Source organism: Psammomys obesus, unplaced genomic scaffold (assembly GCF_907164565.1).
Source record: "Psammomys obesus unplaced genomic scaffold, mPsaObe1.curated_primary_1811, whole genome shotgun sequence".
In the NCBI taxonomy this organism is placed as follows: domain Eukaryota; kingdom Metazoa; phylum Chordata; class Mammalia; order Rodentia; family Muridae; genus Psammomys; species Psammomys obesus.
Genome location: NW_026596091.1, coordinates 3,009,451 through 3,035,261, shown reverse-complemented (window position 1 = coordinate 3,035,261; position 25,811 = coordinate 3,009,451). Strand labels below are relative to the sequence as shown.

General features: G+C 43.3%; 1 protein-coding gene across 6 annotated transcripts in view; it reads right to left on the bottom strand.

Annotated features, from left to right (window-relative positions):
• Window positions 1–25,811, bottom strand: part of Slc41a2 (solute carrier family 41 member 2) — a 107,818-nt gene that overhangs the window by 70,236 nt on the left and 11,771 nt on the right. For 2 of the 6 annotated variants that reach the window (XM_055627890.1, XM_055627893.1), the window contains exons 2-4: window positions 13,384–14,099; window positions 9,662–9,769; window positions 1,031–1,102 (exon numbers count right to left, since the gene is read on the bottom strand). In XM_055627890.1, the coding sequence (XP_055483865.1) occupies window positions 1,031–1,102; window positions 9,662–9,769; window positions 13,384–13,935 (732 nt within the window). In that variant the 5' untranslated portion in view covers window positions 13,936–14,099. Of the gene's footprint in view, window positions 1–1,030; window positions 1,103–9,661; window positions 9,770–13,383; window positions 14,100–18,765; window positions 18,816–23,484; window positions 23,563–24,088; window positions 24,206–25,811 lie in introns of those variants that run through there. The other 4 variants (XM_055627889.1, XM_055627892.1, XM_055627891.1 and 1 more) reach the window with 4 other exon arrangements.

The following is a 25,811-nucleotide window of genomic DNA, read 5'->3' as shown; positions in this document are numbered from 1 at the left end:
AGAAGAAGAAGAAGAAGAAGAAGAAGAAGAAGAAGAAGAAGAAGAAGCAGCTGAGGCAGGAGGATTCTAAGATTAAGGCCATCCTGAGCAACACTGGAAGTCTATCTCAAAAATAATAAAGACAAGGCTAGATATGGGGGCCAGCTGGAAGAGTGCTCACCTAACATGCACAAAGCAATGGGTTTAATCCCAGTCACCACATAAAATAGGACTGGTGGACCACATCTGTAATCCTCACACACAGGAGAAGTTCAAGGTCATCCTCACCTACATTACAAGTTTAGGCCAGCCTGGGATATATGAGATCCTGTGTCCCCAAAAGAATTACAGTCGTGATAGGAATAGGGTCATAAATAAAAGAGAAATAGCCCAAGTGGAGGCTTAGATGAGAATGGCCCCACAGGCTCATATATTTGAATGCTTAGTCACCACTTAGTGAAACTGACTGGGAAGGATTAGGATGTGTGGCCTTGTTGGAGGAGGTGAATCACTGGGGGTAGACTTGCAAGTTTTAAAAGCCCTTGTCAGGCCCAGTCAGTCCTAGTTCCACTCCCCCCTCCCTCTGTCCCTCTGCCTGCTGCTTACGGATCAGGACAGAAAACTCTCAGCTAGTGCTCAAACATCATGCCTGTCTGCTTCCAGCCATGATAATCAAACCCCAAAACTGTAAGCAAACCTCCAATTGACTACTTTCTTCTGTAAGAGTTGGCCATGCTCTTCAGAGCAACGAAACAGTAACTAAGACAGTATTTAAACAACGACATCTTAAATATTTGTATAAATATTAATACAAAGGCTAGTCTATTACAGTTACAGTTGATTTTTATGGTTTTCAGTATTTGTATACTTTTTTACATTTGGAAGAACCTGATCAGCTTCTAGATAGAGAAATAAAAATAACTTCCAAAGGCTGTGGGCATCAATTAACTGATTCTGTCACCTTGTTGGGGTACTAAGTTACTATTTTGGTGTCTTGTGAAACAAATGGTAAACTTCACATCCAAGATCTGTAAATAAATGTGTCACTTACCTGCTTTAAAGCCAAGTTGCCAATGATTAGATTCCACTTCTCAATGGGTGAGTCCATCTTCCCAATATTTACCTGTAAGGAGGATAATTTCATGTGTCACCCTGTTTTCTGCTTTATTTAAACAGAACTCCAAGTCTTAAAGTACAAAACACCCCTTTAGTAAACCTGCTGTGTGCAGCCTGTGCTCAGAACAATTCCTTACACCACAATCCTGCTATGTGACATCCAGCTTGGCCAAGATGGGCAAATAGGTTTTTAGGTGACAAGTTATTGTCGACCATCTACTAGGAGATGTCATACCTACATTATCAATTATCATCCTCACATGCCAAATTTGGTATAATGAGGCCCAACAGAAATAACAGTATAATTCTGAGTTGTCAGCATGTAATTTCATTGCATAAAACTAATATAATCCGAAAAATTGCCAAAGAGCAGGATATAAACAAACCATTCCTGTTTATTTGAGTCATGAGTAAAATTATTAGCAGTAAGAATTCAGTAGGTTCAGCAGATTTTGATTGTATACCTCCAATTATCAAAATGTATAAACATCTTTCTGGTAAATGGAAGAATACTTTCCAAAATAAGGTTAGTATTCACATACTCCTTTGCTCTGCAAGCCTGACAATTTTCTCAACTACTCAGGATTTTAAAAATAGACATCCCAGCCAGGTGCAGTGGTGCATGCCTATAATCCCAGCACTTGGGAGTCAGAGACAGGCAGATCTGTGTGAGTTAGAAGCCAGTCTGTTCTACAAAGTGAGTCCAGAACAGCCAAGGCTACACAGAGAACCCTGTCTGAAACTCCCCCCAGCCTCCCCCAAAAAAAGACAAACCAAAAAAACACATCCAAATTTGCCAACTTTTTCTAACGTAGCAATTTAGCAAGCAATGGACAATCATTAGCAACACACACACACACACAATTTATAAATATATTACACTGGGCTAGACTTTAATTATTCATCATCTAATCCTGGAAGATTTTCAAATGTTATAAAACCATCTGGAGCCTGCAAGATGGCTCGGCAGTACAGGTGCTCACTGTTCAAGCCTGGCAATCTGAGCGTGATTCCTGGAAGTCACACAGTGACACAGTGGAAGGAGGTAACTACTCCAGCAAGCTGTCCCAATCTTGCACACACACACACAGACACACACACACACACACACACACATATATGCTATTTGCATGCTCACAGACATACTACATAAATATTTTTAACTTTTAAAAAAATCTTCACAAGAGTGAGTTAAGGAGATACAGCGCACACGAGGCCCTGGCTCAGTACCCAGATCCACAAACACATAACGCTGTTGTTTACAGGTGGGTTTAACCACAGCCACACCAGGGCTGGCTGTGCAGCAGCAGGCCAACAGGCTAAAGTGACACACCAAGATGCCATCTGTTTCGTTAGGAAACATTTTCTATCCTGCAGTCTCCTTCTGGACTTTGGCCTCAAAGTATCCAGCTAATGCAAATACTAAGGTTTCCCGGCGCTTTAGAATAATTACTCATGCAGTCTTTATAGATTTGCTAAACCTGACAATAACTATTGATCCCATCATGTTTGTAGCTCTAAAAATCTGGAGCTACACTCAAGAGAGCAATGTTTAAGGAGTGACTCTGCCTCAGGTTTCTAGCTCCGGAGGGAGGGGAAGATTAACGTTGCAGCAATCTAAGATGACTCCATAAAAGCTGTCAGACATAAAGCCTCCACAGGTGTTGACAAAGAGCAGCGACACACGTGGATTAGGATCTATAAGGATCAAGGATGGCAGAATGTCAGAATGAGGGTACCGACTTAGGAAATTCATGCCAGAGTCAATTGGTGCCATCAACCTCTTCTAAGGCAAGGAGCTACATTCCACACAATTCCAGCCTGTACAAATACTCAGGTTACTGCATGACAGGAATTACTTACCGCTGGGAGGCACCAGGGAAGTGGAGGCCCTGACTTTTGGAAGGCAATTAGAAATGGTGGGCATGCAGACATCCTCCTTGCCAAGTCCCGTGGCTCTGTTCCCCACACCACTGCTTACACTGTGTCTTCGATCACCCCAACACCAGTCAGTCTTTCCTTTTCCACCCTCACATACCACACGCCCACAAACTACACACGGCTGATGAGGTCATGGAGCTCAGAGAAGAACCTACTGCAGGCACTTTCCTAAACCAGGATAATTCCTAGCTGCACTCTAAATATTTACCCTTATAACCACAGACCTCAGTCCTCATCAAAGAACACACTTTTATCCTGGAATGGAGAGAGGAATCCGTGGTTAAGAGCACTGGTTGCTCTTCAGGAGGACAAGGGTTCAGTTCCCAGCCCCTACATGGCAGCTCACAACTGTCTCTATCTCCAGTTCCAGGGAATCCAATGCCCTCTTCTGGCTTCTGCCCTATACCACACACACTCATACAGGCATACATACAGACAAAACACACACACATATAAAACAAAAAGATTCTTTTGCAGCAAAGAACATTACAGAAAACTACAACTTTTCAAAATGCTGAGAACAACTGGCCATGGGATAGCCATCTACAATATAACTCTTTTCCCTAAAGGCTCAGGGAATGTAAAAGAAGAGAAAGTGAAAAGATTACAAGAACCAGAGGACCAAAGCGTCTGCTGTGATACTGTGCTTCCTAGCCACAACAGGGAAATCTCAACAACATAGCTGCCTAAACAAGGCCTGAAGAATTCTAACACCAGTTGCCATTCCAGTATATATTTCATGGGACCCCACTGCTAGGTGGAGAATATCACACAAGTGATAATAGAGATAGGAAAAAATAGTCTCCATTAGTTATTCAATACCAAGTGTGTTGAGAGAGTATCTTGTGTGTTGTATGAATGTAACACCTGTAAATTAAAAAAAAAAAATCTGATGGCCTATAGTATAGGCAGGAAATAGGAAGTGGAACATCTGGGAGGCAGAAAGAATTCTGGGATAGATCCAGGTGCAGGAGATTCAACCCACAAGATGTGAGGAAGATGGATGAATGGTACCTGAACAGAGGTAGCCAACCACATGGCAGAACAGTAAAGTGGGCTATTTTAAGTTATGAGCTAGTCAGAGAAGAGCCTAGCTATATGGCCAAGGTATTTATAGTATACTGTTTGAGTCTCACAAGTCATTATTCCAGGAGCTTGGGGCCAGGGGTAAAAAAATCCACAACATAATGGCCTATTACACAAGTGGTCAGCCCTAGAAACATGCACATCCAGGCAACACTGAAAGGATGCGGTAAGTTGTATTCTGTATTTGTTTATATGTATATGTAACAACAGAAGATAAAGAAGAAGCCATGAACTTAGGAGCCAGCATGGATGGGGCAGACATGGGAGGGGTATAAGAACAAAAAGAAAGGTGGAAATAATTATATTTTATTTAATTAAATATTCTTAAATCCTCTAATTATGAAAAAAGAACAAACAAAAAGAAATAAAAACAAGTAGGAGGAAAAGCAATGATGTAAGAGAACAGGACAGAGAGTGGAGAGTATGGGTAGAGAGTCCGGAAGAGCTGAGGTTCCGGGGTTGTTCCTAAGAAGCCAGTCACTTGTTGCTATATTACTAGCCCAATCTAAGGATATGCACCCTCAGCCTCACACACTTGAGGCCTGCCTCTCTGGGTAGTGATGATGCATCACAGATCAGTGCCACGGTTACTACTTTTCCATCTACTCATGTTTGTGCCCTTACACAGTACAGAGTATCTAGCTCCAATCTTTAAGCAGACTACTCTCCAATCTCTATACCTCCATCACCCAGTTTCATCATTCTCAAACAACTGGTTCTAGAGCCCAATGACTTCACCACATCTACTATTGCCACCACAATCCAAATCAACACCATTTTAGCTTAAATCAAAGCAACAGACTGCTCACTTGGCATTAGCCCTTTGGCCACCAACACCCATATTTCAACTCAACAGTCCAACAATCTGTTAAAGATGTCTACTGGCTCACACCTCTCCTCTGTCAAAACCTTCCATGGGCCCCAATGCACAAGCAGCCAAAGGCCCTACAACAGGCTGCAAGGCTTTCTGTCAGCTGGCTCCTGGCTATCTCTCTGACTTTGTCTTCTGGGATTTCCCTTCTCCCACCTGGCCCCAACCCTAAGGCCTCTCAAACCTTAATGTACACTGTACAAACCTTTGGAGAGCTTATTTATTTTTTTTAATTTATCTTACTTTATGTATTTGAGTGTTTTGTTCCATGTACGCATGTTCCCTACATGGATGCAGTGCTCAAAGAAACCAGAAGAGGGTGTCACAGTCCCCTGAAACTACAGTTAGAGCTGTTAAACTACCATGTGGGTACTAGGAACCTAACTCGGGTCCTCCGCAAGAGCAGTGAGCGCTGCAAACCACTGAGCCATCTCTCCAGTCCCAAGACAGTTTATTTTAAAGACAGATTACTAACTGCATATTGGCTCAGTAGGTTTGGAATGTTCCAAAAAATTACATTTCTAACAGGCTGTTGGTACTGACACTAAAAGACCACACTTTAAGCAACACCCATCTTAGCCGGGCAGGTAGGTGGTGGTGGCACACACCTTTAATCCCAACTTTTGAGAGGCAGAAACATTCCTCTGAGTCCAAGGAATGCCTGGTTTATAGATAGTTACAGGACAGAGGAAACCCTGTTGCAAAAATCCAACACAGAGAACCCAGCACCCACATCAGGCAAGTAAGACATACTCTTCTGGCTTCCAGGAGCACATGCACACACATGACATGCCCCATCCACACATATTCTATAAGGAAGAAATACCCCCCCCCATCAGATCAACAGCAATTTAGCCTCTGGCCCTTTGCATTGTCTAGGATGTCCCTATCTCAAATCCTCACTTATTTGACACCCTGTCTGTCTTAGTTAGCCACTATTACTGTGATGAAACACCATGACCAAAGCAACTTGGAGAAGGGTTTATTTGGCTTGCACTTCCATATCACTGTTTATCAAAGTCAGGCCAGGAACTCAAACAGGGCAAGAACTTGAAGGCCTGCTGATGCAGAGGCCACGGACCAGTACTGCTTATTGGCTTGTTCTGCATGGCTTGCTCAGCCTGCTTTCTTATAGAACCCAGGACCACCAGGCCAGGGATGACAACACCCACAATAGGCTGGGCCCGAATCAATAATTAAGAAAACTGCCCTATAACTGGATCTTTGGAAGCATTTCTCAGTTGAGATTCCCTCTTTTCAGATAACTCTAGCATGTGAAAAGCTCACATAAAACTAGCCAGCACACTGTCCTGACAGCCATCCCCCAAAAGGTTAGATTCACCATTATGAGACTTGACGTTAACATGCGGACTAAGCCAGGCTCGGTGGTGTACACTTGCTATCACTGTACTCAGGGAGGCAGAGGCAAGTGGATCTCTGTGAGTTCAAGGCCAGCCTGGTCTACAAATCGAGCCCAGGACAGCCAAGGCTACAAAGAGAGACCCTGTCTCAAAAAAAAGAAACAAACACACACATGTGGATTAAAGACAGAAAATCTTATTTAAAATGTATTCTTTTTTAACTGGATTCCCTACAGCCTGACTTATTTTGAAATAGAGTGGCATAGTTAATCTATTATGAGTCTAAACAAATGCTGGCCAAGGCTCAAGAATAACAAATGCTTTTAGAATGTTCTTTGAGGTGATGAGCCAAAACTTCATTATTCCTGGCAAGGTTATCACATTGCTTAACTGCATTTATCAGGACAAAGTCCACTCTGCAGCCACTGAAGCAGAAACCACATTTTCATTCCCTTCCCATAACGGTCTTCCTCCCCAAATGTTTCCACTATGGTTTCTGAAGACCTCTGCCTCAGTTTCTCCTGGAAGACACCTTACTGACTCATGTTCTTGCACTGATTCTTAACCCACGGTAAAGCCACAGATGCTTCTGTTTTTCCTTCTTACAGGCAAAGGCCGGGGGGGGGGGGGGGATGCCCAGCACACACTCCATCTGGATGCCAAATGATCAAGGACTGAAATCCAAATCCAGCATTTCAGTAAATGTCATGATCAAATAACAAGGTACTGAAATAATGGATAAGCAGGAAATTCAAATTTCAAACAGTTATCAGTTTCATTATTAGATTTTTAATGGTATGTGTGTGGTGTATGTGTAGTGTGTGAGGTATATGTGTGTGCGTGTGTGTGGTATGTATGTGATATGTGTGTGCACGTGGTACCTGCGGGGGGGGTGTTGTGTGTATGTGTGTATATGGTATAGTGTCTGTATACGGTGTGTGTGTGTACATTATGCTGTGTGTATGGTAAGTGTGGTGTGTATGCTGTATGTGTATGATGTGTGTGTGTATTATGGTGTGTGTGAATGGTACGTGTGGTGTGTGTATGTGTGTATGGTGTGGTGTATGCACATGTGAATAGAGGCTAGGGCACAGCTCAGCTGTCATTCTCCAGGTGTCATCACTTTGTTTTTTAGATAAGGTGTCTCACTGGTCTGCAACTGACCAAACAGGCCACACTGGCTGGCCACAGACTCAGGGCTTCTCGAGTCTCTGCCTCCCCAGGACTGGGGTTACAGCATGCACTACCACACCTGGCTTTAAAAAAACTAGAGAACAACAAAAACAACACAGGTCCTCACACTTGCAAGTCAGGCATTTTGTCCACTGGGCTGTCTTTTCAGCCCTTATACCTTATTTTTTTAAGGAGTTATAAATGCATTTATTTTATCACTTGAGAAAAATGTATTTTTTAAAATATTTTTATTTTAATTTTTATTAATTACACTTTATTCACTTTGTATCTCTCTGTAAACTCCTCCCTCCTCCCCTCCCAGTCCCACCCTCCCTCTCCCTTCTCCAAGCATGCCCCTCCCCCAATCCACTGATAGGGGAGGTCTTCCTCTCCTTCCTTCTGATCCTAGTCTATAGGTCTCATCAGGACTGGCTGCATTGTCTTCCTCTGTGGCCTGGTAAGGCTGCTCCTCCTTCAGAGGGAGGTGATCAAAGAGCAGGCCAATCAGTTCATGAAGAATGTATTCTTAAACTCTGGGTTTGAAAATATAAAACTGCCTTTTTTGTTTATTTGTTGTTTTCAAGAGAGTTTTTCTGTGTAGCCCTGGCTGTCCTGTACCTCATTTTGTAGACCAGGCTGGCCTCAAACTCAGAGCTCCACCTGCTTCTGCCTTCCAAGTGCTGGGATTAAAGGTGTGTGCCACCATGCCTGGCTTGGAGTTTCATATTTTAATTTTTTTTATCTAGTTTGGTTTACAGGGTTTTTCTATGTAGCCTTGGCTGTCCTGGACTTGCTTTCTAGACCAGTCTGGCCTCGAACTCACCTCGAACTCAGATCTTCCCGCCTCTGTCTTCCAAGTGCTGGGATTACAGGCATGTCCCACCACGCCGGCTGGACTTTCAGATCTTATGAGAATTTTGTTTTAAGTTTCCAAATCTATTTATAATCTTAAACTATGTAAATATGTATAAGTCACCATTGTTTTCTTGCCCCAAGCCCAACTGTTAAAGAAAACCTATCTAAGCATGGCAGACAAGATTTTATAGAAGCATGCACGGAAACAGCAGCTTGTTAAGGGAAATGACCCATTTCAGGTATTTCCCCAGGTCATTCCACTTCAGGTAACAGGTGAAGCCATGCTTGGCAAACACGTAGTGTAAGGTGTGCTTTCAGCAAATCCCTGGACAAATCAATAAGTCAGTATCTGATAAGTGTTCTGTTCTACCTTGTGTTTACTTCAGATTTATGTCCACTCTATGCACTGTCACTCACTTACACTGTCATGCCAGGCATGATGGTTCACACCTTCAATCCCAGCACTTGGGAGGCAGAGGAAGGAGGATCTTTGGGAGTTTCAAACCAGTTTGAGCTACTTAAGGAGTTCCAGGCCAGCCATGACTACAGAGTGACATCTTATTCCCACCCCCACCACCATCTACATATATGTATGTATGTATGTATGTATGTATGTATGTATGTATGTATGTATGTATGTAAGCATACCACATGCTTTGTGCTTGCAGGCCAAAAGAGGACATCAGGTCTCCTAGGACTGGAGTTTAGATAGCTGTGAACTGCCATGTGTTATGAACTGAAACCTGATCCCATGTAAGTAAGTGTTCTTAACCTCTGAGTCAAATCTCTCCAGCTACTATCATAGTGTTTTTTATAATAATAGACCATTCCAGAGTGATATCCAATAATGGGTTATAAATCAAACTGTGGGATTACATAATACAAAAAAAAAAAAATGCAGCCATGTGCTTGGTGGCACACGCCTTTCATCCCAGCACTTGGGAGGCAGAGGCAGGAGGCAGCCTAGTCTACAAAGCAAATTTGAGACCCTGTCTGAAAAAAAAAAAAAAGCTTACAGCCAATAAAGTATATAAAACTGGATCCATGAGTGTGGCCTGGCATCGAAGGAGGCAAACATATTGCTACTTCTGGTGATAAGAGAAAGCAGGTCTAAATTCTCAGGTGAGAGAACTTTCAGGGGCCTATGTCAGTCAAAACTATTTAGTATAATTCTGAGGTCAGGAAACTTATAGAAGAAAACTGACTTTCTCATCACAGAGTCTTCTAGGTAGAGAGAAATAAGTGGTACACAGAATAGGAAGCAGGAAAAACCACTTACTGCAGTGGATAATCGAGAAGCCAGCGTCATTTCCAAGTTCCCTTTGAGACCAAGAAGGGCGGGGACTAAAATGAAAACTTCTGTCACATTTTTGAATACCTCCCAGTGCTGTGAAAGAAAACAAACAAGTTTCCTTTAGAACAAGGACATTTCTAAAGACCTGAGGGGTTTATTTCCAACCTGGCTTCTCCTTTGTTGTTGTCACTGCTATTGAGAGAGTATCTCACCACGTGGCCCTAGATGGCCTGAAACTCATTCTGAAGATCGGAGACCTGCCTGCCTCTGGCTCCTGGGTGTGGGATTAAAGGCTTGCAGCACTGTACTGGGCTGTTTTAAAGGACAGCACACATTATGTACTCAGTGGAAGTGTGCTCTCACCGAATCCTCCTAGATTAGGATCCTCCATCCCACTCTACAACTAACACTAATAACTACAACTAATCCGGACACTCCTGAGATTTACTCTGTCATACTTCTTTTTTTGTGCTTAAGATGAAGACCACAGCCTATCACATGCTTGGCGAACCACTGAGCTACACACAAGCCCTTGAGTTTTTAAGACAGTTCGAGCCATTAACTCACTACTGTAGTCTAGACCAGCCTTAAACTTGCGATCCTTATGCCTCTGCATCCCAGATGCACGATGCCAGGCACCATGCTCAGTTACTTCCTCATCTCATGATGCCAGAGTCCATGTAGCTAAGGGTTACGAGTTCAGGATGTGGGACTTTGTCATCTGGAATGGAGTCTGGGATCCTGCACTAATTACACATCTCACAGGAAAATCACACTGTTGTTATTATATTTACAGATGAGGAGATACAGATTTAAAGAGGGGCAGCTGGAGAGATGGCTCATCAGTTAAGAGCACTGGCTGCTCCTCCAGAGGACCTGGGTTCAACTCCCAGCAACCACATGGCAACTCACAACTGTCTAGCACCTTCAATCATACATGCAGTAAAACACCAATGCACATACAATAAAAACAAACAACTCGGGGCTGGAGAGATGGCTCAGAGGTTAAGAGGATTGACTGCTCTTCCAAAGGTCCTGAGTTCAATTCCCAGCAACCACATGGTGGCTCACAACCATCTGTAATGAGATCTGGTGTCCTCTTGTGTCATGCAGGTGTACATGTAAGCAGAACTCTGTATAAATAATAAATAAATAAATTTTAAAAAAAAGAGTGTGTTCTTTAAAAAAAAACAACAAACAAACAAAAAAAACAAACAACTCTTAAAGAAAAAAATATTTAAATAGATACAATGACATTCCCAAGGTCCAAGAAAGAAAGAAATGAAGAGAAAAGAAGTTCAGAGTTACATATGCAGTAATCTGCAGTCCTATGTTTCCTGGCATGAAGCTAAGAGGGGGCATACCACAGGATCACAAAACTACCACAAACCTGAAAATAATTCTCTTAAGACGGGGTGTCATTCTGGAACTCAGGGGATTCTTAAACTCCCTATACACTAGAACAGGTGTACCTCAAACTTGCGATGCCCCTCTTAGCTTCCCCAGGTGCTTGCCTTACAGGCATGTGCCACCACCATGCCCTGATGAAGTGAATTTGTGCCTCCAGGAATGGACCTGTCACAGCTAGCTCTGTGGTCCTGGAGGAGAGAGCTCTCAGATGTCTCCATCTATGAAATGAAATAGTGATGAATGGTCCTCATACAAATACAAAATTGCTTGCTGAACTGAAAAGTTCATATAAATATCTAAAAACCCAGAAAGATATTTTACGAATGTAATTAAAGACAGGACTGTCCCAGTAGGAGACTGTAGCAACTGACATATCACTCATGCCAGCAAAAACAAGTCTTCATCACTGATAACAGGACAGGTGAGAAAAGCAGAACTAAAATCCACACAGGAGAACAAGACCCTTTCCTTTTGCCTCTAAAGACTCTCTGGAGGCTGCTCTGAATAAAGCAAGAACTGAGGCCTGAAGGGGATCAGATAGCAGAGCCACCTTCTTCAGGGTCCTGGTGGGAAACCCATCTGGGCTTCAAGGCAACTGGGGATGTGTAGAAAGAGCGGGCTGGCTGGGTCAAGGCATTTGATGACAAGCCAGACCACCCAAGTTCTACCCTGGGAACCCACAGAGAAGGGGAAAACTAACTCCTGTGACTTGTCTCTGGCCTCCACAGAAGCTCTGTGTGGATATACCCACACAAGAAGCACAAATATTTTTTTTAAATGTTTTCAAACTGGGCATGGTGACACACACCTTTAATCCCAACACTTGGGAGGCAGAGGCAGGTGGATCTCTTTAAGTTTGAGGCCAGCCTGGTCTACAGAGTAAGTTCCAGGACAGATATGGGCTACACAGAAAAACCCTGTCTCGAAAAACCAAAACCAAACACAAATAAAACTTCTTAATCACTAAGAGGAGGAGGTGTGGCTCAGGAACTGAGGACCTCTCTGACATAGAAGAGCCAATCCTGGAGATGAAAAACCTAGAGAAGAGAACAGGAGCTACAGACACAAGCATCACCAACAGAGTACAAGAGATGGAAGAAAGAATCTCAGTTGTAGAAGATATGATTAAAGAAACCAATACATCAGTTAAAGAAAATGTTAAATCTTTTTCAGAAAAAAAGTTTTAAAACTTTTTGTTCCTGACACAAGGTATCCAAGAAATCTGGGACACCATGAAAAGACAAACCTATGAATGATAGAAATTGAAGAAGACTCCCAGCTCCAAAGCCCAGAAAATATTAACAAAATCATAATAGAAAAATTCCCCAACCTAAATAGAAAGAAATGCCTATAAACATACAAGATGTTTACAGAACATCAAATAGATTAGACCTAAACCAGTCAAAGCTAGGCAGTTAAACCCTATTGAAAGGGGGGAGGGATAAGGAAAAAAGAAAAAGAGAAAGAAGAGAAGACAAGGGAAGAGGATGGGGTGAGGGATCCGTCAAAAAAGCACAAGGACCTATTCAATCCTCAGAACCTATTTTTTTAAGATTTATTTATGTATATGAGTGTTCTATCTGCATGTTCACCTGCATGCCAAAAGAGAGCATCAGATCTCAATATAAATGGTTGTGAGCCACCATGTGGAATTGAACTCAGGACCTCTGGAAGGGTAGACAGTTCTCTTAACCTCTCTTCAGGCCCAGAACCTATGAGAGAGAGAGAGAGAGAGGGAGGGAGGGAGAAGCCTTAGGGAGTGATAGATAGCCTTTAAATACAGCACTTGGGAGGCATAGTCAGAAGCCAGATTGATCTCTATGAGTTCAAGGCCAGCCTGATCCACACATAGTGAGTTCCAGGATAGTCAGAACGGTATGGAAAGACCCTGTCTCAAATTAGTTAAATAATTAAAAAAAAAAAAAACAAAACACAGAAAGCCAAGTATGATGACACATGCCTAATCTCAATGCTGAGAAGGCAGAGGCAGTCCAGACCTCTAGAACTTCAATGGCTCAAATGTTTCAGATAGAAGAGGAGACCCCGCCTCATAAATATATATATGGAATATACATGGAAAGTGGCTGGGCATGGTGGTGCATATCTTTAATCCCAGCACTTGGGAGGCAGAGGCAGGGGGATCTCTGAGTTTGAGGCCAGCCTGGTCTACAAACACAGTTCAGGACAATTAGGGCTATTCAGAAAGAAAATTAAAAAGAAAAGAAACTAAAGAAGCTACTCAAGGTTGATACACACACACGATTACACATGCAGTGAAACTAAAGATGAAAACTCACCTGTACTATGTCCAAAACCATGCCAGCAGAAACTGTTCCAAAACCAGCCAGCAGGAATGGCACGAGTATCTGCAGAGCCATGACACCGCTGGACTCCTTCGGGAGCTTCTGGTTTGTTTCCACAATAACATCATCGCCCTCACTGGACAGATCTTCGTCCCGCAGCATGGCGGTGGTTTCGGAAGCCTCCCTTCCGTCGCAGTAGCTATAGCCGGCGTAGTCGTCATACTTGGGGCTGCAGGTGGCGGGAGCAAGGCCACTGCTGCTGTGGAAGGCCTGCTCCGAGAACTCGTGGTAGTCCAGATGTGGCTCTGATCTCTTGGTGAAGGTCTGTGCCGCACCTGACAATCCATCCTGCCAAATGCTGTTTGCTTTCTTATGCCTGTCCTCCTGGGTCTTCTGGTAAATGACTGGCACCATGCTTAAAAGTAAGTTCAAAAACTTGTCGGATTGAACTGTATTTAAATGTAAAGTCCAGTCTACAAAACCTCCTGTGCTGCGTGGACTGCCACTTGTCTGGTAAGTGGCAGATCCTCCTTTACTGTGAGTCATATTGTCATCACAAAAAGCCTCGTTTCCTTCAGACTCGGAGCTTCCAGAAGCACGGCAGAATCAGAGCCACACCAACACTTGCTCAAATTAAGCCATTGATTTTGCTGTGTAGAGAATGCTCCCACTAGTAAAAAACATTCAGAAGTTCCAGAGATGGGTTCAATCTGCAAAACAACAGAAATAAAACATAAAACTTAGATTAAGTATGCTTATACTGATTTTTAAAAAGGTTTGCTTATTTATTATTATGTTTACAATGTTCTGTCTGCTTGTACACCTACACGCCAGAAGAGGGCACTAGACCTATGAGCCACTATGTGGTTGCTGGGAATTGAACTCAGGACTTCTGGAAGAGCAGCAAGTGCTCTTAAGCTCTGAGCCATCTCTCCAGGCCCATTTATACTGGTTTTCATACAGGAAAAAAGCGATACTGTAATCTAAGTTGGATGCAATCTGCTTTGTGACATATAAGTGGTCTTTATACACACACACACACACACACACACACACACATACACACACACACACATATATATATACAGTATATACAGTGTGGCATGGTGCCATACGCCTTTAATGCCAGCACTCAGGAGGTATAGGAAGGAGGATCTCTATTGAGTTTGAAGCCAGCCTGGTCTACAAAGTAAGAGTTCCAAGCCAGCTCGAACTACACAGTGAAAACCTGCATCAAAACCAAAACAAACAAAAAATAGAAATGTTTTATAATCTATCTTGGGTGAAAGTGTTTTTATTTCTGTATACTTCACGTAACTGAAGTCCATGGGGGGGTCTTGACTGCCTCTGAAGATACAGTTGTGAAATCAACTATTGCTTTTGCAGGATGTGTACTCCTGTGATGACAGCAAGAAGGAGGTGAGGTGGGGGGACTGCTGAGGATTGCCTAGGCTACACAGTGAGACCTCTTTCACTTAATTTCACTTTTTAATGTGCATTGGTGTTTTGTCTGCATGTATGTCTGTGAGAGGGAGTTGGATCCCCTGGAAACTGGAGTCACAGACAGTTGTGAGCTGCCATGTGGGTACTGGGAATTGAACCTGGGTCCTCTGGAAGAGCAGCCAGTGCCCTTAACCACTGAGACATCTCTCCAGCCCAAGACACTCTTTCAGACAAAACCAAAAGAAAGAAAAGGAAGAAAAGGAGGAGAAAGAAGGAGGAGAATATCCCTGGTAATTTGCATACACAATCAAGTGCGAGAAGCACTTTCCAATACATTCAATAATCTGATCTATCCTCATGAGACCAGATGTGAATCAGTATGTAAACGGTGTGAATACACACTACACACGCTACTAGTCGAAGGAGGAATGGTGATGATAGTGGAAAACAAGCTGGCATGATCAAAAGGGAAGCCGCATACACCCTATGTCTTAGTTATGGTTTCTATTGCTGTGAAGAGATCAAGGCAATTCTTATAAAGAAAATTTTAATTTAATTGGGGCTTGCTTACAGTTTCAGAGGTTTAGTCTATTATCATCACAGCAGGAAGCATGGCAACGTGCAGGCAGACATGGTGTTGGAGGAACCAATAGTTCTATTTTCTGATCCCAAGGCAGCCAAGAGAGATTGTGCTACACTGGGCAGAGGTGGGGCCTGAGCAAAGGAGACCTCAAAGCCACCCCCACAGTGACGAACTTCTTCTAACAAGGCCACACCTACTCTAGCAGGGTCATGCCTCCTAATTGCACCACTCCCCAAGAACTCAAACATGTGAATCTATGGGACCCAAACCTGTTCAAACCACCATACCCTACAACCCTAACAATGTAAGAATTGCAACCCAAGTCAGGCCTGGAGGTGCATGCTTTTAATCCCAGCACTTGGGAGGCAGAGGCAGGCTCTGTTACACAGAGAAACCCTGTCTCAAAACAAAACAAAGCATATACCCTGAAGAAACCCTTGTGCTTCATACAAGAAGACCGAGAGAGAGAGGAGAAAGAGAGCAGAAAGAGAGGAGAGAGAGAAGAGAGGAAGAGAGAGAGAATGGAATATAATGGGATGGACCCATGAGAGGATTCAACACAAGTTGCAAGAAAATGGTGTTTAGTTTAGTTTTGGTTTGGTTTGGTTAGAGGAATGGGCATGTGGCCCTTCAAGGGCACTGTTCATGGTCTGTGCAAGCATTCACTACTGTTCTTTGAATTATGTACACATCTAGAAACTTGGCTCATTGGTTAATAACACCTGTTGCTCTGGCAGGGAGCCCAGGTTCAATTCCAGCTCCAACATGGCTGCTCACCAGCACCTGTAACTCTAGTCCCAGGGTGGTCTAATACAGTCTTCTGACCCTCAGGCACTGGACCCACACACAGCGTCCGTGTATGTATGGACATGTTTATATAGCACTCAAAATAACGCTGAAACTGTCTTTAAGGGGAGTGCTAATGAGTGGTGCTGGGGTAGACATTAGTCCCAGACATCGCTCCCTTCCTCGAGAGGACAGTGATCTCTACCTGTTACCATGGTTTCCTGAACTCTAACAAGGATGACACATCTTCATCTCTGATGGCAGCAGGTCTAGCCATATGGTTCATTTTCTGATGAACAAGCAGCAGCCACACACACCGGGAGGAACAATCCAGCTGATCTACCCAAACGTCTACCGTCTTTCCTCTAGGAGTCTCTCTGACATACTGAGCAACCGATGGTTCCAATCAGCAGTCAGGAGCTTGAAAACAACAGTTCCCAAAGATCTGAATCTCAAAAACCAGAAATTTTCTTTTGAAATTTTATCAATTAAAAGCACTTCCTATCGCTTCTCAACCTTTTGGCTAAGATCAAGTGTAAAAGTACTTCCTAGGAGGGCTGGGAGAAATGGCTCAACAGTTAGGAGCACTAGCTATTTTTCCAGCACCCACGTGGCAGCTCATGACTGTCTGTGACGCCAGGTCCAGAGGACCCAACACCCTCATACAGACATACATGCAGACAAAGCACCAATGTACATAAAATTTAAGAAAAAAAACAAGTTGGAGAAATGTCTTAATGGCTTAGTGGTTAAGAGCACTGCCTACTCTTCCAGAGATCCTGAGTTTAATTCCCAGAAACCACATGACAGCTCACAACCATCTGTAATGAAATCTGATGCCCTCTTCTGGCATGCAGGTGTACATGCAAATAGTGTACATAAAAATAAATAAATGAATCACTTTTAAAAAATAATAAAAGCACTTCCTGGGGCCAATCAGATGGCTCGGCAGATAAAGATGATGGTAGCCTGGCCCTGAAGTCTCTGAGATCAATTCCTGGAACCCATGGAAATGTTGAAGAGAATCAACTCCACAAAATTGTCCTCTGATCTATACACACATAATAATAACCAATAAATAAAAGTTTTTTAAGTTTTGGTTATTTATTTTATGTACATGAGTGCTCCATTTGCGTGTGAAGAGGCAGTAGAGGATATAGATGGTTGTGAGCCACCATGTGGTTGCTGGGAATTGAACTCAGGACCTCTGGAAGAGCAGATACTGTTCTTAAGCGCTGAGCCATCTCTTCAGCCAAATAAAAGTTTTTTAAAGTAAAAAATATTGCACATTTGGGTTTATTGAGAAACTCATTCCATGTTCCCTGAAAGGCTTGCTACAGCTTGCAGTGAAGAGTTGTGTCCAGTGACAGACTCAACAGAAAGAAACCAACATTAGGCATTCCGCATGAAAACAATTTGTGTCATGAGGATTTTAGCATTAATGCTAAAAATGTTTCTTTTTAAAAGGTAAGATAAGTGTGTTTGGTGCCTGGGCCACCAGTTCTGGCCTGGACTTCATGAACCCTTGATTCTGCCACTCTGCAAGCATGCATTCTGTCCCTCCACATTCTCTTTCCCGAGTCAGCTTTCAGAAGGGTCAAGCCCAACTAAACTTGTCTGAAAAATCTTAACTCCTTTAGTAATATCCATTAAGTACTTAACTGTGTAGCAGGTTCTGAGGACAAGAATTGGCTATCTAATTTGCTTTATGTAGCACCCAAACAGCAGAATGGCTTTTCAATTTTCCTCTAAAGACCCAAATCAAATTAAATATAAATTCTTATCAATCTCTCCCTCCCTCCCTTCTTTCTTCTTTCTCTTTGCCCCTCCTTCTTTCCCTCCCCTCTCTCCAAGACAAAATTTTACTGTATAGCCCAGGCTGGCCAGGAACTATGTAGACCAGGCTATCCTAATACAGACATCAGCCTGGGATTCATGCTGGGATTAAGTGTACACCCCCAAGCCTAGCCCATTTCTCATTTTTAACCCTTTGATTTCATAATTCTTTTTTTAAAAGATTTATTTATTTATTATGTCTACAGTGTTCTGTCTGCATGTATGCCTGCAGAACAGAAGAGAGCACCAGCTCTCATGAGCTACCATGTGGTTGCTGGGAATTGAACTCAGGACCTCTGGAAGAGCAGTAGTGCTCTTCACCTCTGAGCCATCTCTCCAGCCCAATTTCATCATTCTTATCTCCTGAACTCCCTACAACGTTTTTCTAGGTTACCTAGATGAACCAAATTCTGCTCTAAGCTGGAGTACATGTGTGTGCATGTATGCGTGCATGTGAACGGAACACACCCATGCTAGGTAAGCAATCCAATCCAATCTCCTTTACAATTTCCCCACTTCTATACTTCCTACCATACTGTCCCCAACACCCAGAACTTTTGCCTCATTCAAAAGACTGCACTGAAAGTATGCCAGGTCAAGAAAACCTCCCAGATTAATACAGAGCTAAGGGCTCAGAGAGGAGAGCACAGTAAGCATTAAGATGACCAGAACAGTTAGTGGCCCCTCCAAAGCAGCCACTTTCTCAGCACTGTGACTAGGTGGCTTACCTGGCTCACAGTAGGGGAAGGCATCACAGAGAGGACGTGCCTGGTCATGGCGGGTCCTCAGTCAGGAGGAAGCAGAATAGCTGCTGCTCAACCCGATTCCTTTTTTATTCAACTTGACCTCCATGAAACTTTGCCCATATGTCGGGTTTACCTCCCCTATTCAGTTAAACATTTCTGGAAATAGTTTCACAGGCATGCCCAGAGATGTGTTTCCATGGTGACTATACATCTAATCAAGCTGACAGTGAAAATTCCATTACATTTACAGTTTATCATTTTTATTTCATTTTTTTCCAGACAGTATCTCATTATGCAGCCCTGGCTTCATCTAAACTAGGTTGGCCTCAAACTCACAGCAATCTTCCTGCCTCTGTCTCCTATGTGCTGGGATTACAGGTGCACGCCACCACAGACAGGCCCATATATCACTGCTTAAATGAAGGAAAATCCCAACATTCTAGTTTACCAATACTCAGGAGCCAGATGCTGGTGTGAAAACCTACTAGCACAGAGAGGCAAAAAGTACCCAGCTGACCAGCTGACCTTCCTTCTCATCTCAGGTCTAGATGGAAAAAAAACAAAAGTCTCACTAGCTCAGCTGACAGCCCAGGAGCAAAAGGCAAAAGGCAAAAAAAAAAAAAAAAAAAAAAAAAAAAAAAAAACAGGCCAAAGGCTTGCTAGCTCAAAGCCCAAAAATCCATGGAGCTGAGAAGCTAAAGCTAAAGCCAGAGCTGAGCTAATACCATTTCTTCTTCTCCGCGCTGTCTTAAACACCCTCAACCGAAAGTCCCTCCTTACTCTTTAATCCCTATCAGCTGGTTTCTTGCTCTGTCCCTTGACCTAGGGTTGATGATATTAAATATGGTACACAGAAAGCTCTTGTACTAAAGGTGTGCTAGGGCTGGGTGAACCACACCATAATCACCAGTTTATAATAAACAGAAAATTCTTGGATTAAAGGTGTGTGATAGGGCTCAACCATGCCAAAGAAACAGGGTTTTGCAGTTCCCAAATCTGGGGTTCACAATGGGATCAAATATCCTGCAATGATCTACAATTTTAAATAACTTATAAAAATAATGTCCAGTCTCCCACTGCCAATTACTATATGACAAAAGGTACCTTGTACTTCCCTTGATATATAAGTAGTTCTTGGTTCCCAAAGGTTAAAAATCCAATTTGGCACAGGTTAAGATGGCACACACCTATAATCCGAGGCACGAGAGAGAGGTGAGAAAAGACAAGGTGGTTCAAGGCCAGGCTATGCAAAACCTCTAAGAAAAAGGGGTGGGGGGGCTGGGAGTGTAGCTCAGGAGTAAAATGCTTGCCTGCCATGCACAAGGTCTGTTAGAAAACAAAAAAGATGGTAATGGGAGGGAGCTCTCTACCATTCCAAATATGCTGTCTCCGATGGCTCGGATATGCCTTGGCATTCGGCTAGAAACATACAAAGGTAAGGATAGATACACGACTTCCTTTTGCTGTTGAATATTGAGAAAGAGAAATCTATTCCCAGGCAAAGGTGTAAAGAATGAGGGGCTGTCTGGGCATAGTGGTCATGCCTGTAATCCCAGCACTCAGGGAAGCAGAGACAAGAGGAGCTCTGTGAGTTCAAGGCCAGCGTGGTCTACAAATCAAGTCCAGGACAGCCAAGGCTACACGGAGAAACCCTGTCTCAAAAAACCAAAAAATAAATAAGTTTATCTCTGAAGTGCTATAAAGACATGCACTATCTCACCAGAAACTGAGTTGGGTTCCCAACACCCACATCAAGCAGCTCTAACTGCTTGTAATGCCCGTTTCAGGGGAATCCAATGCCTCAAGCTTCCGGCCCCCATGGGTATCTGCACTAACATGCACACATGTGCTCATGCACTTAAAAAATAATTTTTTTTTAAATAAAAGAACAATGTCTCCTTTGGAGACAGAGGCTAAAATATACAGAGTCAGCATCTTGGTTTTTGTTAGCTCCAGCTACCTAGACAGAAGTCAAGAACTCACAAGTTCGACTTAGGTAATTGGAAGTGATGTCAACTTTCTTGACAACCTGGGGAGAATTCAAGAAGAGCGAGAGGGCGGCCAGCCACCACTCTGCTGATCTGGACACTAGACAGACTTGAGAAGTTCTGGGCATTAGCGCCAGCCCATGCCAGCAGGCAATCACTTGCAGCTCTAAAGCTCTGGGTGGCCAAAGGGAGGGCTAAACATTTCTAAACCTGTGTCGAAACTTAAAAGAAAAAAATAGTGGGAACAATAACACCTTTACTACATCTCATTAAAATTTTCAATTCGCAGAAGACTCCGAAGCTAATTGCATTCTAAGGACCATATTCTCAAGAAAGAGAGAGAGACATTTGTTTAAGAACTATATTTGGAACTTGGGACACAGATGCACCAATATCATGTTAACAGCTAAGGATGTAGGTCATTACTCTGGTGGTTGAAATAGAAAGACTCGTAGAGTTCAGAGTTCAAGATCAACATGAACAAAATAGCAAAATCCCTTCTTAAAGGGTGGGAGGTGCCTGGCATGCCGCATGTAATCCCAACACTGTGGGAGGCAGAGGCCAGCCTGGTCTACAAAGTGAGTTCAGGACAGCCAAGGCTACAGAGAGAAACCCTGTCTCAAAAAAAAAAAAAAAAAAAAAAAAAAGGGAGGGGGTGGGGTGAGAGGGGCAATGATGGACATACCTGAAATCCCAGTATTAGGTGGAGGGAAGATTGATTAATACTTCAAGCTTAAACTGAGCTACCTAATAAGAACCTATTTCAAATAAATAAATCAACATCAAATCGGCAGAACTAACACAACTGTCACACCAACTCAAATTTCCTAAGAAAATGTTGACAGAATAAATACAGATATATCTACAGAATGACAAGGATTGTGCAGTGTTCCTGAAGTACCTTCTGCCAGTCTGTATCTAGTCCCTAACAAAACAATAAGCTAAAATGTGAAAAGTAATCTAAACATAATAATGCAGTGCACAAGCAGTTTTTAAATATACGAAGCAGTGCTGGCATGGTGTCATACTTCTATTATGCTATCTTAAATATTTCTTACATTCTTCTGTACAACTGCCAAAAACTTACTCTCTTACAACTGGCATATAAAGTTCATTAATTTCTCCCAGTTTCAAATAATATTCCACCATTCAGCACCCCATACAAAGGCACAGTAAACTTTATTTTAAAACTATACACAAGGTATTGCTACTGAGGATTGGGGGTGGGCGGGTGCACTTTGTTCTGTTTTTTTTTTTTTTTTTTTTATTGATTGATTGACTAATTGCTAAATGTGTATGTGTGTCTATGTGAGTGCATGCTTTCAGTGTGCAGGTGCCACAGAGGACTCATAAACACCCATGTATACACACACACACACACCACCAAAGCTGGAATTACAGGCAGCCGTGAGCCAGGCAATGTGGGTTCTAGCAACCAAACTCTGGTCCCTGTGAGAAAGCATTTAATCCTAACTACTGAGGCCTCTTGCCAGCCAGATGTTTTGTGTTTTGAGGTGAGGGCTCACTACCTAGCCCTCAGGTTGGCCCTAAAGTCTCCAAGGATACCCTTGAACCTCTCATGTTCCTGCCTCCACTTCCTAAGTGTCAAAAGGACAGACGTGCCGCCACATCTTGCTAAAAACTAGACTGCTTTGCTTTTTTAATGAAAGTCAAAACATTTGTTTTTCTTTTTTTTTTTTTAATTTTGATTTTTTTTCCCCAAGGCAGGGTTTCTCTGTGTAATCTTGGCTGGGCTAGACTGGCTCTGTAGACCAGGCTGGCCTGGAACTCCAGAGCTCCGCCTGCCTCTGCCTCCCTGAGTGCTGGGATTATGGGTATGTGGCACTGTGCCCGGCTAAAACATCTGCTTTTCACTTCAGTAGAAAGGAAACTGAAATGTCAAGATCTAATACATTCCTTTTTTTTTTTTTTTTTTGTACTATTGACTCAACACTTTTTCTTCTTTATTTATAGTTCTATTATTTGCTGTTCTTGTTTGTCTGTGGTTTCTGGAGTCACAGTCTCACTATATAGCCCTGACTGGCCGGGAGCTTGCAGAGATCTACCCGCCTTGGCCTCCCATGGCCAGCTATACTTCTTTTCTTTAGGCTCTTGGCCAGGTGGGATGGCTCACACCTGGAATTCCAGCACTCAAGTAGGACTACTGTAAATTTGAGGCCAAACTAGGCTGCAGTGCAGATAATGCCTCAAAAACAAACAAAATGATATGTAATGTGTGAAGCTGCCTGAAAAGATTCTTAAAGTAAAAGCAGTAGTTCTTATCAGGTGTTTCTATAAGCCGACACGGTAGCATATTAAGAGTAACAGCTCACACTCCCTCACCATTACTCCAGCGCGTAGACTGATCAGCCACAGTTGGAAACAGACAGCAGCTCACTGATGTTCCAGTAAGGAACTGCCGACACCCAGAATCCACACCAACACACCCTTCTACATTTTGCCTTTTTCACATACCCACAATTTTGTTCAATGCAAACTCATTTCTGAAATCAACTTAAAACCTGCACTTGACCAATTGTATAATTAAAATGAAAGGTAAAAGAAAAGCTTCTGGAATGGCCAGGTACAGAGGAGATGCCAACAGGTCAAAGTTCAGAATGAAAAAAAGAAACAAGGGAGAAAGGACAAAGCCAAAACATAACAAGCTTTAAGAGAGAAACAACCCCCCCCCCCCGAGGGGGAGCAGCCTTACCAGACCATGGTAGAGGACAATGCAGCCACTTTTGATGAGAACTGATAGACTAAGATCAGAAAGAAGAGGAGAACCTCCCCTATCAGTGGACTTGGGGAGTGGCATGCATGCAGAAAGGGGAGGGAGGGTGGGATCGGGAGGGGAGGAGGGAGGGGCTTATGGGGGGATACAAAATGAATAAAGTGTAATTAATAAAAAATTTAAAAAAAGAGAGAAACAAAGCTGCCACTTTACAAAAAAAAAAAAAATTACTTGCTCCATGTAAAGTTTCCATTTTTATTGTCTATTTTAAGATCAAAAATGTCCTGTAGAAAGCCGTGTGTGTGTGTGTGTGTGTGTGTGTGTGTGTGTGTGTGTGTGTGTGCGCGCGCGCGCACCTCATGATAAATTCCATTATGCTGTAGGCTAGCTAAAAACATGAATACAATAGTGCCTGGTCACTTTCATAGTTAAATATCTCCTCAGCACTTCCAGTCATCCAGGAGCTCATTCTCATCTTCCTCCTCAGTCAGCCACTCTCCCACCTGTTCACACCCACTGCACTTAAGTGGCACGGACAGCTGCCGCACTGTAGGTCTAGCTCAGACAACCGCCTAGCAATCACCTTCCCAAGCTGGACTGACTACCTCCGCAACAGCAAGTTCCCGAGGTCCCGGAGACTGACGAAGCCAGATCTCAAGTCCCAGCAGCTGTTACACCAGTCAGTTGTTTCCCTCAGTCACTTCAACTGCTCCAACTCACTAGAAAAGCCTACAAGCTGATTAGGCCAATTACAGGAACCTGGCGTCAGGTTACTCAATTATCTTGGCATCAGACTGAAATAATGACCTGGCATTTCCTATCTTTCCTCTGGCAATCAAATCTCTCCTCTACCTTTGGTCAAGGCTGAGTATCTCTTAGCTGGCTATCAGCTGAAACCAAAATAAGCCAAACAAAACAAAAATAAGGCAGGCACCCTTGACGACCAGTTCCCAACACAACTCAAAGTTGAAGGTAAACCTATTCCCTTACAACTGGGCCTGCACAGGACAGGCTCTCAGCAGTCAAAGGACCAGGGCAGGGCTTGTGGATCCTGCCCATCACTGGTGAGCTACTGCTGACTGACAGACTCGGGGGGGAGGAGCCACTGTCTTCAGTTGTGTACCAAAAGTCCATGCCCCCTGCCCTCCCCACTATCCCTACCACTGCCCCCACCATGCCCCATGCCCCCCCACTACCCCTACCCCTGCCCTCACCCTGCCCCCTGCCAGGCTCCAGTGGGTATTCCCAATCCCAGGGCCACACAGACCCACCGTCAAATCCCGAGACACAGGCAAATCAAAGGACAGGAATGCAGGAAAGAGGTAAGTAAGGAAGAGGCCAGATGGACAGAGAACGAAGGGCATGAGAGAGGCTGGGAGAAATCACGACGTATTATATACATGTATGAGACTGTCAAAGAAGATATTAAAAATAACCCACTCCCTAAGTCTACAGCATTCTTCATTCTTCTTTTTGTCACACAGATCATCTGCAATGTAAATAAAGATTTACAGAAAAAGAGAACTATTTGTTTGGGGAGTGAACACTCCAGAGTCGATCATCCTTGGCATTCTGTTCTCAGGTCCAGAGATGGCAGACATGAGAGCAGACCTGGGGAAAACAGGCCAGACTTTATCAGAACATCTTCAGAAGCTAGATGGAACAAGCATGGTCCGAGCCGGGGGTCCTAGCAGCCAGAGGCGTGACCCAGGAGGGTCACAAGTGTGGGGCAGCCCTGGCTATGGAGGAGTTTCGATTGCCTTGTGGTCCAGGAGTAGATGTGTCTCAAAACCAAAATGGGGATGTAGTATTTGCCTAGCATGTCCTGGGTTCAAATCCTGTCTCAAAAAACAAACAAAACAAAACCCAGGGGAGGGGGGAGTACAGACATGTACTGAACAATGTCTGTTAGATTGTCTGTTTGGGGGCAGGGGGTTGAGGCCAGGAGCACAAGCATGCTATGTTCACACTCTACCACTAAGTCATGCTGTGTGGAAGCACAGTGCTCTAAAAGGAAATATTGCTAATCTAGGGAAGTTCCAGCATAGAGAGCTCTAACTGATTTTTTGAAATACTCTTTGAAATGACTATAAAAATGCTTTTAAAACAGGGTCCTGCTATGTAGTTCAGGCTGTCCTAGAATTTGCTCAGGACAGCCTCAAAATCTTTCTACACAGTAATAATTTACACTTGGGAAATTGAGTCACAAGGGGCTGACATCATAGTCCCATAGTTATAAAGTTAGTAAGGTAAGGACCCTGGACTTGAATCCAGGGCTTTCTGACTGGCCAGCTGGTGACACAGGA